The following is a 14,907-nucleotide window of genomic DNA, read 5'->3' as shown; positions in this document are numbered from 1 at the left end:
GGTCACTTGACACAAGCTTGTGTCGTTTAGGAAAGGAACTCTCAATTCAGAAAACACCTCCATAAGACTAGCCTTTAGAGAAGTCTGTAGTGATCTGTCTGTGATTAATGATATGGGAGGGCCCAGCCCACTGTGGGTGGTATTGCAAGCCAAGAGGAGCAAGCCAGTAAGTAACATTCCTACATTCCTCAATGGGCTTTGCATCAGTTACTGCCTCTAAAGTCCTGCCTTGAGTTTCTGCCCTGATGTCCCTTGGTGATGGAGTGTGACCCAAGAGCTGTAAGTTAAAATAAGCCACACCATCATCCATTTTCTCAGTAATGAACACAGGTTGATTTCATATCCTGGTTACTGCAAATGATGCTGCAATGAACATGGGAAAAGTACAGCTTCCACACACTCAAGATTTTGGGATATACTCAAGAGAAAGAAGGCTTGATCATATTGTAATTCAACTTTTAGTTTTGTAAGGAACCTCCAAATGGGTTTTCCACACTGTACTAATTCACATTCCCACTAATTGCATAAGCATTCTATCATTTCCACAGAAGTGTGAGGTAAAGGGGCTCCAACGTTATTCCTTTGCATATACATATCCATTAGTCCAAGTATTATTGCCTCTAATGGCTGTTTTCTCCCCTCTAATGACTGTTTTTTTCCCATTGAAGTGTCTTGGAGTTCATGTCCCAAAAAAAAAAAAAAAAAAAATCAATTGGCTATAAATATAAAGATAAAATTCTGGGCTGGGTGGTGGTGGCACATGCCTTTAATCCCAGCACTCAGAAGGCAGAGCAAGTGGATCTCTGTGAGTTCGAGGCCAGCCTGGTCTACAGAATGAATTCCATGGCAGCCACCAAAGCTACAGAGAAACCCTGTAATAAATCTTATTACATTCATTATGTGAAACTCCCCAAATAATCAATAAAAATATCATATGGGGGGGGAGGAGGGAAGGCACAGGGTCCTCTCAATTACACCCCATCCATCTGTTCTCTTAATTACTGTAACTGAACACATAGTTTTGAGACTAGGACTTCCTATCTATTCTTTATCAAAAGTGTTTTAGTGTCAGGTGATGGCACACGCCTTTAATCCCAGCATTTGGGAGGCAGATGCAGGCAGATCTCAGTGACTTCGAGGCCAGTCTGGTCTACAGAGGGAGTTCCAGGACAGCTAGGACTGCTACATAGAGAAAGCTTGTCTCAAAATAAATAAAAAAAACAAAGGACGACAATAATAACAACAAAAAGTATTTTAGTTATCAGCCTTTACTTCATAAATTTATACTTATCCCTATCCTCCCTTAAAAAAAAAAGTGACTATTCAGTGATTATATAAACCAATAACATAAAAGTGAAAAATCTTTGCTATATATTCACAGAAACCAAACCAAACCCAAAAAAAAAAAAAAAAAAAAAAAAATCTAGGTGACCCTCAGCGTAAGTGGACAGTTCATACCAAATGAACAACAGTTCCTTTGAGACACATAGGACTCTATATATGCCTAGTTATTGTTTCAAAAATAGTCAACAGTATTTTCTACGCTTTAAAAAGCCTTCTACAAGATTGTTTTGTGTCCTTATATGCCTTCCACTACTTTTTACTAATCTTTATGAAAACTATTGTCAATAAGCTTAAGGGTTCAGTCTGAAATTAAAAAACGGTTACTAAAAAGAAGTTACCACAATGGTCTCAGCCACAAAACTCAGTTACACAGAGACTGAAAGAAGATGGCCAACCACTGGTTTTTCCAACTACATTTAGACACAATGACATTGAATCTCTGTTTTCCCTTATATTAAAAGGAAAATCATTTTTATTATGAAATAGATCTTAAAATAATTTAATATCAGCAATTAACGTCACTGGCCGTTCTTCCAGAGGATCCAGGTTTGATTCCAGAACCCATGTGGCAGCTCACAAAGATCTATAACCCCCGTCTGAGAATATAACAGATCTAATACTCTCTTCTAGCCTCTGAGATCACTATGCATACATGCAATACACAAATGTACAAGCAGGAAAAACAAAAAACCCAAATGGCAAATATAAAAATGAATAAAAAACACTGTAGTTCATGTATTTGTTTGTCTATGGCCTATGTCTATACCACAGCAGGCTACATGACCTGCAATCAATCCCTTTCTCCCTGTTCATCCCTATGTATGTGTGTGTGTGTGTGCATGAAGGTACACCCAAGGTAAGTTCAGAACTCGTTCTTGGTCACGATTCCACTGTATCCATTTAAGCTGGGTCTCAGTCTAAATCAAGGCTTTCAGACATGGTCACTCTTCCTTACCAGCTTGCTCTGGGCTTTCTTGGTGGAAAATGCCAGGCCCAGTCAACACTCACAAACTTTGGTTCTCGTGCTTGAAAGGTGCGTTAACGTCTGGATCATTCTCCAGGCCCCCTTTATCCACTGTTAAAATGTGTGGTTTTGTTGTGCTGTATTGTTTGTTCTGGGGTTCTGTGTACACATTTTTGCCTCATAAGTATAACTCAACCATCTCACCTTGATTATTTCCACCAACTGATCCACACCACTGTCCCCAGGAAATATTGGTTGACCTAGCAACAACTCAGCCAACACACAGCCTGCAGACCATACATCTGAGGGGGTGGAAAAAAAAGTTTATAATACCATAATTTGAGGTAAAATATATATTTTATTTTGATTACATAGTATTGGTTATATCTAAATACAACATTAGTCATAATCAGTGGTTTCATCCCAAATACTGTTAATTAAAAAATTTATTCATATGCTTGAACCCTTTTTATTTTTTAACTTTTTATAAGTATTTATCTTTTACAAATCTATTTTGTGTGTCTGAGGGAAAGAATTGGAGAGAGAGACAGAGACACTCAGAGACTGACTCACTATGTAGCCATACTTTAATTAAAGTATAAAATAAATGTTTTTGTCCCTTATCAAAACCTAGCCTAAGCATGCTGGGTTTCTGTCTTGCTATTCAGATCCAGTGGGACATGATCTTTGTGCTGACACAGCAACTGTATTAGACAAGGAAGACAAAGTTAATGAAGATTTCAACTGTCTCGAATCTTTCTATCATTAGACATCTCCCTCTGGTGAAATTGTTTAACAACCAGCAGCTGAACAACTAATGAATTAATTGACCGAAAATTAAGTAATACATTATGGTAGGAATTTAAAAAATATTATTGCCCTATCAATTACAGTATTAACATTTTAAAAGTGACATTATTAATTAACCGATTTTCTAACTAGGTATCAGGCTCAGAAGTAAATATTTCAGGAGAACTAGAAAACTAATACAGGACCCATAAGATAGCTCAGTAGATAAAAATTCTTGCAGTGCAAGCCTGGTGACCGAGTTAGAGCCAGAGAACCTAGATAAGGGTGGAAGGAGGGACAGAACCCACAAAGTTGTCCTCTGACCTCCACACGCGTGCTGCATACAGCATATGCCCTCCTGCCATCGATCCCTGCCTCATAAATATTTTTAAAACACCAAAAGAGTTATGGTATTTATACTTTACTTTAAACTTTAAGATCAAAACAAATGCATTAACCAACTAATTACAAAATAAGCACTTTTATAATTCTAATGCTAAAAAGCATAATAGAAAAACATACATAACATTCTAAAAGGTTAAAAAATTTTAGTTGCATACAATTCTGCAAAAATCTATTGCAGCCATGCTCTTTTCATGTCAAAGATCAGGGTGCAATCAACAGTTATGAGCTCTGTATTCAGAGTGAGTACTTACCTATACTAGAGGTATAATCAGTGGCTCCAAAGATCAACTCTGGTGCCCTATAGTACCGAGAACAGATATATGAAACATTGGGTTCTCCTCGGACCAGCTGCTTTGCACTAATGGGGAAAGAAAAGAAAGAAAGAAAGAAAAAAAAAAAAAAAAAATCGATCTTTAAATCCATACCTTAAGGAAACAAATACTCTTATACTCACATACCATATTTGTCTCAACCTCAAGACAGCAATAACGCAACACACTTATAACTGTTTCCAATGAAAGAAATATGCAATTTCATCAAATTGGTTTTAAAAAACAGAGAATTTTAAAGTAAACATTTGTCAAGAGTTATCTAAGGAACAAAGAGATTAAAAATTCAAAAGGATACACATGTTGAAATTCTTCTGGTTCCCTGTTTCCTAAAACCTACTTCTGAAACATAAAAATGGTTGCTAGGCATGATGGTGCAACACCTTTAATCCGACCACTCAGGAGGCAGAGACAGTTGAATCTCCATGAGATGGGAGGCCAGCCTGATCTGTGGTGAGACTCTGTCTCAAAAATAATAAATAAATAAAATAGAATAAGGGACAAAAAATTTAAAAGGAGCCCCCTCTAGCAAAAGAATGACAGTAGATCAAAATAAATGAATAAATACTAATACTACTCACCTACATGCTTTTTTAAAAAGGGTAATAACTGCCCGCTGCTTTTAAATTGGACTTCTGACTCAGGATGGCCAGTCCAAGGCTTACACAACCAACTTATGCACGCTTCGATGTTTTAGTCAGTTTGCTGTCTAACCACTTGTTACTAAAAAACTGAAAAAAGGCATTCAACTTGAGGGAAACATGACTCAGAAGCTACCCATTCTATCTCTGCGGTGCTATTTACATATTACTACAGCTTTGCTCCTAAAGTATTTTACAGTATATACACTTAAACATTAAAGTGAGTCACAGTATCTCTTGAATGTCTCAGATAATCCCATTCCAAATCAGCAAGCCACTCTACGAGATGCACTGACAGCAGCCTCACAGGCACAGGGGATAAATACAGGCAACAAAATCAGAACAGAAAACACCTGAGGTAAAGGTACAGGAAGGCAAAGGCACAACCAGGAGAAAATGGTCCTTCATTCTTAAAGTCTATGCTTCCTTCCCCTCAATTTAGTTTTAGTCAATGATGATGCTAAACTTAAATTTGTTTTTCCTTCATTAGCAGTTTCACAATTTAACCTTCTTGGGCCCACATAAAACCACCATTTGATACATTAGAAACAGTAATGTTTTCAGGCTATCAGAAAATCAAGACACTTAGCTTTCAATGTAACTGATAATGGACTTTTCTATCTTCAGAAGTGCATTTTGGGGGCTTGGGATATAGCTCTTTGAAAAAGCAGCTGCCTAGGATATAGAGTTTAAAGTCCAGCTCCCAAACAAAGAGAGCAAAGGCAGTAAGTTTCTAGGACAGCCAGGGCTACAGAGAAACCCGGTCTCAAAACCCAAACAAACAAGACTCATTTAATTGACCAACAGATTCTTAAATATGGTCAGAAATTTCCCCATCAATAACAATGAAGCAAGTGAGAGGTTCTGACTCTCTGCCTTATGGACTCACTTAAACTGGTCCTTAGACAAGCCATTCTAGCCCTCCCAGCTACTGCCAGGCCTTGTTTCACCTACTAAAAAATTACTAAGAAGAGAATAAGACTGTTTGGTTGAGTTTCTATCTCCCTAGTACCTAAGGGCATGAAGTATCTCCAAAGACCTACCTGAGAGTTGGTAAGAATGAGCTATTTCCACACCTGTGAAAGTTGCCTTTCCACTTATTAGAACTTTACATCCCAAGAGAATCCCAGTGCTAACATGGTGATGTGAACAGGAACCCTTCTGCACTTGGTGGCTCTTATAGTACTTAGCAGTCACTTTCCACAGCAAGGTTCCCCAAGTAACAATCCCATCTGATTTGGGCAGCCTTTCATACGCGAAATGAGCTGTGGTGCTCAGCTTCAACCATCAAACATGAATGAGCTTTAGGCACTTATTGTCAGCAGAGCCACAGCTTGCAGAGTGAGATACTGGGAGAGGGGTTGCAATCAGGAGATTGTAAAGCAGGGATGTTTGAAAGAGGAACACAATGAGACTAAGAATGAACTTACTGACAGAGCAGATTTGCTCAGTTTCTTCAAGTACCTCCTACACCCAGGGAAAATACATCTGATGTTAAACCCACAATTTAATCTGAGGTTTGGTATAGAAGTTTATGCAAAAAATGTGGATACAGATGCCAGCGAGTATGTATTAATAATCTGTAGTGCTAAACTGAAAAAAAAAAAAAAAAAAAAAACCACAACAACAACAAAAAAAAAGAATTTCTAACAAGGATGAAAACACATTAGACAGGAGAGAATCCAAGTTATAAAGACAGATGTCTCAGAGCAAAAAGAGGAGAGGTTCACTGGTGGCTATGCAGAGTTAAGTGTGATGATCTATTATAGATACAGGCCTGACTGCATGTTGGGAGGCTGGGAGGCTTATGAAAGGGAAATCATGAAGTTTTTGCTACTAATTAACAGTGTATGACCAAGAAATCAAACTTAATACTGTTTCTCAATGCTTTATCTCATTCGCAATTGAAGTTAAGGTGAAGTTAAAAGGTTATATATAAACGTATAACTTAAAATATGTATTTGTGATGAAAATGGAACATACACATATATACATACATACATTACATAAACAAGCAGTACTAAAGATCAATAAGAATACAAGTTTCCTAAGTACAGAATAATCCTAAAATATCCCATTCCAGGAGTAATCATGTATGGGACATTACATAACAATTCAGAAATAAGCTATATTCATGCATGCCTGTTTGTAACTAATAGTCACACCCAGTGTTTTTTTTTTTTTTTTTTTTTTTTTTTTTAAACAAAAGCATCCCCCAATACAGTGGCTTCCTTTTTGCACAGGGTTTCCCTATGTAGCTTGAGGCCAGCCTCAAACTAGTGATCTCCCACATCTTAGTCTACTGAGCGCTTGTATTATCAGCAGGTGTCATCACAGACATCAAGCTTGACTGTTAGTACTCCTGTAGAGGTCAGGGGACTACTTGTAGATCAAGTAAGTTCCAAGGACCAAACTCAAGCTGTCAGTCTTGATAACAAGTGATTTCCCAAGTGAGCCATCTTGCTGGCCCCGATTTTTCTCACTTAATACTTCTTAGATGTCATTTTGTTCCAGTTCAGATAGCTCCCTCATTTTTTACCCTCAGTGGTATGTATAACACTGTATTTGTACATACTCATCATTTATTTGGATATTTTATTGCTATTAAATACTTATTAACAATGCTATATTAAAAACTCTAAACATATGTAATCTCTCTGTAAATAAGTTTTTAGAAGTTAACTGTAGGATGAAAGGCACACACATTTAGTATCTCAATAGAAATATCAAAACATCCTCAGGAGGAACTACATTAATATATATTCCCTGAATAAGGATTGTTGGACCTAGACTACCACTGCAATATATTTGAGAGTGTATGAGGGAAGGGGAAGTGAGTAAGAAACCAGCTCACCTTCCAAAGTCACAGAGTTTTAATACAGCTGTATCAGGATCCAACAAGAGGTTCTGTGGTTTAATATCTCGATGGCAGATTCCAAAGGAATGGATATAGGCTAAACTTCTGAACAGCTGGTACATATACAACTGGAATAAATAACAGACATTAATTCAGCACCTCTGGTTTCAGACATAGTTGCATCATTACCCATTAAACAAAGTAACATTCTCAGCAGAACATGTACAACGCTGATGATTACTAGTACAGTTTTCCTACACAAGTTCCATGCTCTTTACATACACACCAGGAAATTAAAGTATCATTAGACAAATATTTGTGCTATCCTTTGGTAATTTAGAAAAGGATCTAGGCATGGTGGCATACAACTGAGGCAGGGGAGTTCTAAGTTTAAGGCCTACCTGGGCAACTTAGTGAAACCATGTCACAAGCTAAAACTTAAAGAGGACTAGGGATGTGGCTAAGCAGTAGAGAGAGCACTTGCCTAGCACAAACAAAGTCAGGGTTCAATACCTTTCGCCCAATTTAACATCTTACCCAAAGCCACCTGGATGGCTTTTTTTTTTTTTTTAAACTTAAAACATCAATGAAGAGTTCAGAGAAAGAGAGACCATAGCCTTATGACTGATAGGTAGCCAGCTTTAGATCAGAAGCCAGGCTCATTATTCTTTCTAGTATCTCAGGCTGTAAAAGCATAGTGTCATTTTTATCTTTCTGAAAGGTTAGCCTCCAAAATCACTTAATAGAAGCGTAGGCAAACTCACAGGTAAAGTAAGGAATCTAATCAATTACCTATTCAGACATCAGTATCTCTGTTGGTAAGTAGTATTAATACCCTTCAGAATAATGTAGACTTGCAATGCCATTTAAAAACAGGTGCAAGGGATGGTCTACAGAGTGAGTTTCAGAGCTCACACATGACATATCCTCTGAATGTGACCCAATAACCCACGCTCTCCCACCTTGCCTTTGCTACCACAATGCACCATATCCTCCAGAACTATTAGGCCAAAATAAACCTTTCCCTCGTTGGGTTGCGTTTGTCTGGAATTTTGTCAGAGCAACCAGAGAAATACCCTGACTGTTTCAAAGCTTTGAACAAAACAAACAAACAAACAAAAACCAAAAAACTATGATACACCTTCAATATTCAATTTATCTCAAGGCCAATGTTGTGACTCATTCTTTTTCTTCTTTCCTTCCTTTCTTACTTATTCATTTATTTATTTTGTTATTTGTTCTTATTTGTTTACGTATTTCTTAACTTATTTATTTTCAGTCTCTTCCAGGGCATTCTCCTGTTGCATACAAGCTGGACTTGATCCTGTCATCCTCCTGTCTTGATCCAAATTGCTGAGATTATAGACATGTGCCACCATACCAAACCAAATTCATTTAAAAGTTTTTCTACATGCTCATTTTCTGAGCTCTTCTCTCCAGTTAACACCATAGAAACAACTACCATAATGATTCAAATCAAACACATAGTGTCTGATTAAGGAAAACAAAACAAAAACAAACAAACAAACAAACTCAACAGCCAGACGGTGGTGGCGTACATCTTCAATCCCAGCATTTGGGAGGCAGAGGCAGGCAGATCTCTGTGAGTTCGAGGCCAGCCTGGTCTACAGAGCTAGTTCCAGGACAACCTCCATAGCCACAGAGGAATCCTGTCTTGAAAAACCAAAAAAGAAGAAGAAAGTTGAAAGGCTTCCTGCACTCAATGAGCAAAAAGAACAATACCACCACCACCACCCCCCCCCCAAAAAAACAAAATAAAACAACTCAACACAATGCTGGGTACCATCCTAAGGCTATGTTTAAAACTGACAAATTTAAATTTCTACAATGAATGTAATAAGTGTCTACAAATGGTAGTAAAGCATTAAATGAATATATTATTTAACTGTAAATTGAGTTGGTAGGTTCCTGCTTTGGTGTGTGGTACAACGAAGACATCTAAAACTAAAATGATGTTATGGGGCTGGGACATGTCTCACTGGGTTACAGTATTTGCTGTGCACACATGAAAACCTCAGTTTGGAACTCTGGCACCAATGTAAAAAGTTGGGACTGGCTGCACTTGGCTGTCACCCCAGCACTTCATGGGAAGGGAGGCCCAGAAAAGCCTAAGCCATGAGCTTATGTAACAGACCTTCTCAAGGCAAAGGCGGGAGGCTGCAGAGGAGGGAAAAAAGCCTCCTCCTCCTCTGGCCTTCACTTGTGCCTCTCCTGCACCACACACAAGATGTTAGGGTTATCACAAGTAAAACCCCTAACCATGAAAGTTTAACTATATCTTATCAGAATATCCATTTCAATTAATTTATCTCATGTGCATGTGTGTGCCAACATGATGTGTGTGAGGTAGGGCACACAAAACCTAGCATGCATGTGCAGGACTAGAGGACTTCATAGAGTTTGCTCTCTTCTACCTACATGTAGGTCCTGGGAATAGAACTCAAATGACCAGGCTTGTACAACAAGCACCTTTACCCACTGCAGAGTAATGAAAGCTTTAAAGGGAAATCCATGTTTCAAAAGCAAGTCAGAACTAACAAAATCTAGAGTTTGCTGCTTCTCTGAGGAATAAATGCAGTGTCAAGGGAGTTGAAACAGACCCAATACTCTGCATGGCTCATATAAATGTTTTGTAAGCTGAAAGCCATTCCATTGTTACATACCTTGACATAGATCACAGGGAGTGTCTGTTTGGCTCGACTATAGTGTCTGGCAACTCTGTACACTGTTTCAGGAACATAGTCCAGCACCAGATTAAGGTAGACCTCATCTTTCTGATAGAGAATGAGAGAAGGAAAACAAAACAAAATATTAGAGACTGATCGTATATATTCAAATTAGAGCAAATTCTCCATACACCCACTTATTTTTAAGAAAAAGTTTAATATGGTTCATTTTAATTACACAAAATTACTTTTGAACATAACCAGAACTGTACAAATGCATCTACACTTTATAATCCCAGTACTGAGATTCCTATCATGTGCTTATACATAGGTTATAAGTTTACTACTTATCATAACTTTTATTATTTTCTAGACTGAAGGACCAATGTCTCCCCTCCTATCAGGAAAGACAGCTTGATGACAACATTGAATTGAAAACCAAGAAAAGCCAGGCTCCTACCCTGGCACTGCTGCTGACTGGTGTGGGGGTATATTTCACAGTGTGCCACGGCTTTAGTTTCTTTAATTCCTATGAACGGATGAACTGGGTATCCTTTGAGATTAACCTCCACACAATGTTTTTGTGTGCTGGACGGTCTAAAATTTGTAGAACAATCACTAATACCCAAAACAAAACTTATGGCCAGGAGATCATACCCACTGGCTTATCAAAGGTGTAGGTGTCAGTTTCTCTTTGTAGCAGCATAAAGACAGGAGTTCAGTGTCAGCCAAGAGAAAAAAGAGAACAAAGTACTAGCCACACCCAGTTCTCTGAACAGCACCAGTTAGGTAAACTGAGGCAGAAAATATAGTTAAGGATTACTATTAGCTACTGAGTAATGAAACTGCAGACCAGTGATCATAATTCCAACAAACTCAATTGAATGACTTAAGTGTCAGGATTTATGGATTATCTCCTACAGGAAGGAAGGTGGGTGCAGATACAAAGTTACTCAAGCACAACTCGTTCCTCCTCTACCTCCTTTCTTTTTGAATAAGATGATAAGTAATTTCTGTTCTTATCTTTTAAAATGAAGTAGAAAATAGCAGAGGAAAAAGTATATACACGATATGAGTTCATGGACCCCACAGAGCTCAAGAAATAGCTTTTTGTTATCTCTTCCCTTTGGTGGCCTTCCTCCTTCCATAGCCAACTGGAATACTAAGATTTGTCACTCTCACCAGCACAGGGTAGGCAAACAATGACAACAGCCTACTAGGTTTTTGTTTTTATAAACAAACAAACTACAACACAGCTATACCCCCACCAATTAAACACTGCCCACTGCTGTCCGGGGCTAAATGACGAGTTAAGTAGTTGTGACAGTGACAGGGGATCTTGCAACTAAAAGTATTAAAGAAAAGGGGTATGTTTTTCATAACCCTGATGATACTTAGCTTTATGAAGTCCAGCCTGAACTCAAAAGCAACATGGCTATAAAGAAACTTCAGCTGTACTGACTGATCTCTGACTACATTTTATTTATTTTTTAATTTAAATTAGAAACAAGCTTGTTTTACATGCCAATCCCAGTTCCCACACCCTCTCCTCCTCCCTTTGCCCCCCCCCCCAACTCCCTGTCTGCTCCCCAGGGAGGGTGAGGCCTTCCACGGGGGATCTTCAAAGTGTGTCACGTCATTTGGAGCAGGGCCTAGGTCCTCCCCCATATGTCTAGGTTGAGAGAGTATCCCTTTATGTGGAATGGGCTCCCAAAGTCCATTCATATACTAGGGATAAATACTGATCCACTATCAGAGGTCCCATGGACTGCCCAGGCCTCTTAACTAACACCACATTCAGGGGACCTGGGTCAGTCCTATGCTGGTTTTCCAGCTATAAGACTGGAGTCCATGAGCTCCCCCTTGTTCAGGTCAGCTTTTCTATAGGTTTCTCCAGCCTGGTCATGACCCCTTAGCTCATTACTCCTCCCTCTCTGCAACTGGATTCCAGGAGTTCAGCTCAGTGTTTAGCTGTGGGTGTCTGCTTCTGCTTCCATCAGCTACTGGATGAAGGCTCTAGGATGGCATACAAGGTAGCCATCAATCTCATTATCGTGGAAGGGCATTTAAGGTAGCCTCTCCACTACTGTTTAGATTATTCGTTGAGGTCATCCTTGTAGGTCTCTGGACATTTCCCTAGTGCCAGATTTCTCTTTAAACTTATAATGGCTCCCTCTAGTTATCATCATTAAATTAAGTTGGAGTTGAGGGGGAAGAGAGATCCTATCCAGCTTTTTACTGTTGAGAATTCTGGGTTCAGGCTAGGTGTGTTAGTATACGCCATTAAACCCAGCATCAGACCTCTGTGAGGCTAAGACAGTAAAGGATAAACAGTGAGCCCTGCACTAACAGAAGGGAGAGGTGGGGCCCTGGGTTCAAAAGTGAGTTAGACACCAGGCAAGAAACAAAAATCATTTCATTTATTAATTTCGACTAGATAGCCATCAATTTGTTCTTACAAAACTTGTGGGGAGGAGAGTATGGGAAAAGCTGTCAGTCAATGGCACAAAGCAAAGCACAGCCAATGCAAGATCACTGCTATGTTCCTTGTTCTGCATTTTTATTCATTAAAAGTGATTCAAATGCATTTGTATGTTAAGAAAGGTACAATTATAAAGGGAAATGGGTGAAACAAGGTTCTAGGATACTGTTTCTCTACCTGTGGGTTGAGACCCCTTTGGGTCAATTTGTAGTTATGATATACATTTTGCATATCAGATATTTACACTATAATTCATAACAGTAGCAAGATTACAATTATGAAGTAGCAATAAAATAATTTTATGGTTGGAGGTCAGCACAACGTGAGGAACTATATTAAATGGCAAAGCATTAGGAAGGTAGAGCACCACTGCTCTAGGATATTGTGAAATGAAAGCAAGAACATGGAGAACTGAAACAGTATAATAAAACTTCAAAATGCTCTGAAGTCTGAAGCATTTTGAGTATCAATGTGACATTACAAACACATCATCTCCCAGGACAGGCTGGTTACAGGTAGGAAGTAAGAAAGATGGGGTGTCTCTCTAGCCACTGAGGAGAGTAAAGCACAAAGACTATTTGAATTTGACAAGTATCACTGAACAGAGCTCAATGGGAATCAATGAGATACTTCTAATGAAACACACGAGGCTCAGCAGAAGTGCTAGGCTCAGATCAATAAAGATAATTTCACTCCACTCTGGACAGTTCAGGCCTCAATACAAACAAGTACTGACAAAAATTCCTTTTTAGACAGTGTAGGTCAACAAAGCAGAACACACCAAAGGGAAGCAAATAAAATCATGCCTGCTAGAGGGTCAATACTCCCAATTTATTACTCCATGAGAAACATGGAGCTTAAATAAGGGAATTTGTTAAGTTAATAAATGCTTTAATGCAAATTAAATAACCACAGTATTAACCCATGGCTTGAGAATATTCAGCCCCAGAAAACCTGTAGATAAAAGTGGTATTTCACATCCTATTTGGAGGCTGCAGTAAAGATTATTCAGGTGACTCATATTTAATATGACAGTATCTCAAGCAGAAAGGAGGCCCAGGATTCTGCACTTCTGGCACTTGTAATTTTCTGCAACTCAGGTTTGCTGGAATCTCAAAACAATCTCCTTTGAATCACCAGAAAATTCAGCAATTGTATGTAAATTTAAAGCTAATGACAAAAACACAACACAGAAAGAATACGGCTTCAAATGCAGAAGCTCACCAGCACAAGAAAACCCCAACCTCAGATTCTGTGAAAGCATCTCCAGTAAAAAGGGGATTCTTGCTGAGAAACTACCCACACTTCCACAATGTATAAATTATGAAGTATTTCTCCACAGTTTCCCAGTTCATCACTGCTCCCTGATCATTCTGTCCTCTCTGGATGCTGAATATAAGCCACACAACTTGAACATTTAAATGGCATGGTTTAATACCACCTAGCAGCAGGGACAGAGACAGACTCCAGCTAATCACTGTAAAACAAGCTCCTGTCCCCAGCTGACTGGGGAGGTCAAGGAAATAAAATGGCTTGAGGCCAAAACTTTAAATAGATAATAATATTATTCTAAAATGTTCATGGGAAGCAAAGCAGCATGTCAGAGTTTATGATAAAGACATCCAACCCAGCATCATGGCAGCCCTGCATTCTCAGAACCGGTGATGGAATTTTAGCTAGTGAAAAACTCATATGCAGTTATCTTTCCCCAGATGGGTTACAGGGCTAGCACAAGACGAGCACTCAAACAACCGTAAAGAATAACGGACAATCTTTTTGCTTAAGAAGCTGTGGGAGAAGATGCAAGAAGGAAGGCACTGTGGTTTGCATGAGCAATGTCCCCCATGGGCTTGTGTGTTTGGTCCCTAACTGGTGGCACAGTTTAGGAAAGTTATAGAAACTTTAGGAGGCAGAGCCCTGGTGGAGGCAGTACTTCACCAGAGGCAGAGTTGCATGATCTAAGGCTAGTTTCTGTTCTCTCTCTCTGTTCCTTGTGCTCAGATGAAATGTAATCCCTTTGCTTCCTAGGTAACAGACTGCCTCCTACTGCCAGCGCCTTCCTGGCCATCATGGACAGCTTCCCCTCTAAAACTAAGTCAAAACAGTTTTTCTCCTATGCTGCAGCAAAAGAGAGAGAGGAGAGAGGAGAGAGGGGAGAGGGGAGGAGAGGATAAGGGACAGAGGGGAGAGAGAGAGAGAGAGAGAGAGAGAGAGAGAGAGAGAGAGAGAGAGAGAGAATCTAGTTAAAAAAAAATAGGGCAAAATTACAAAAAAAAAAAAAAATTGTGTGGAGGGGAAAAATAAACTTACAAGTAAACCTTAGAGGAGGGAGCAGGTCTAAGAGAAAGGGCACACCTTTAGGCCCCAAACTAAGGAGCCAGAGGCAGGAGAACCAACGGGAGTTTAAGG

General features: G+C 39.1%; 1 protein-coding gene across 3 annotated transcripts in view; it reads right to left on the bottom strand.

The window, feature by feature from the left end:
* Gsk3b (glycogen synthase kinase 3 beta) overlaps positions 1 to 14,907 on the bottom strand; it is a 126,259-nt gene that overhangs the window by 35,132 nt on the left and 76,220 nt on the right. For all 3 annotated transcript variants that reach the window (XM_051191463.1, XM_051191464.1, XM_051191465.1), the window contains exons 4-7: positions 10,014 to 10,124; positions 7,327 to 7,457; positions 3,754 to 3,860; positions 2,513 to 2,610 (exon numbers count right to left, since the gene is read on the bottom strand). In XM_051191463.1, the coding sequence (XP_051047420.1) occupies positions 2,513 to 2,610; positions 3,754 to 3,860; positions 7,327 to 7,457; positions 10,014 to 10,124 (447 nt within the window). The remainder of the gene's footprint in view (positions 1 to 2,512; positions 2,611 to 3,753; positions 3,861 to 7,326; positions 7,458 to 10,013; positions 10,125 to 14,907) is intronic.

This window comes from Phodopus roborovskii, unplaced genomic scaffold (genome assembly GCF_943737965.1).
Source record: "Phodopus roborovskii unplaced genomic scaffold, PHOROB, whole genome shotgun sequence".
Taxonomy (NCBI): Eukaryota; Metazoa; Chordata; class Mammalia; order Rodentia; family Cricetidae; genus Phodopus; species Phodopus roborovskii.
Note: the sequence above shows the minus strand (reverse complement) of the source record. Positions and strands in the feature narration are given on the sequence as shown.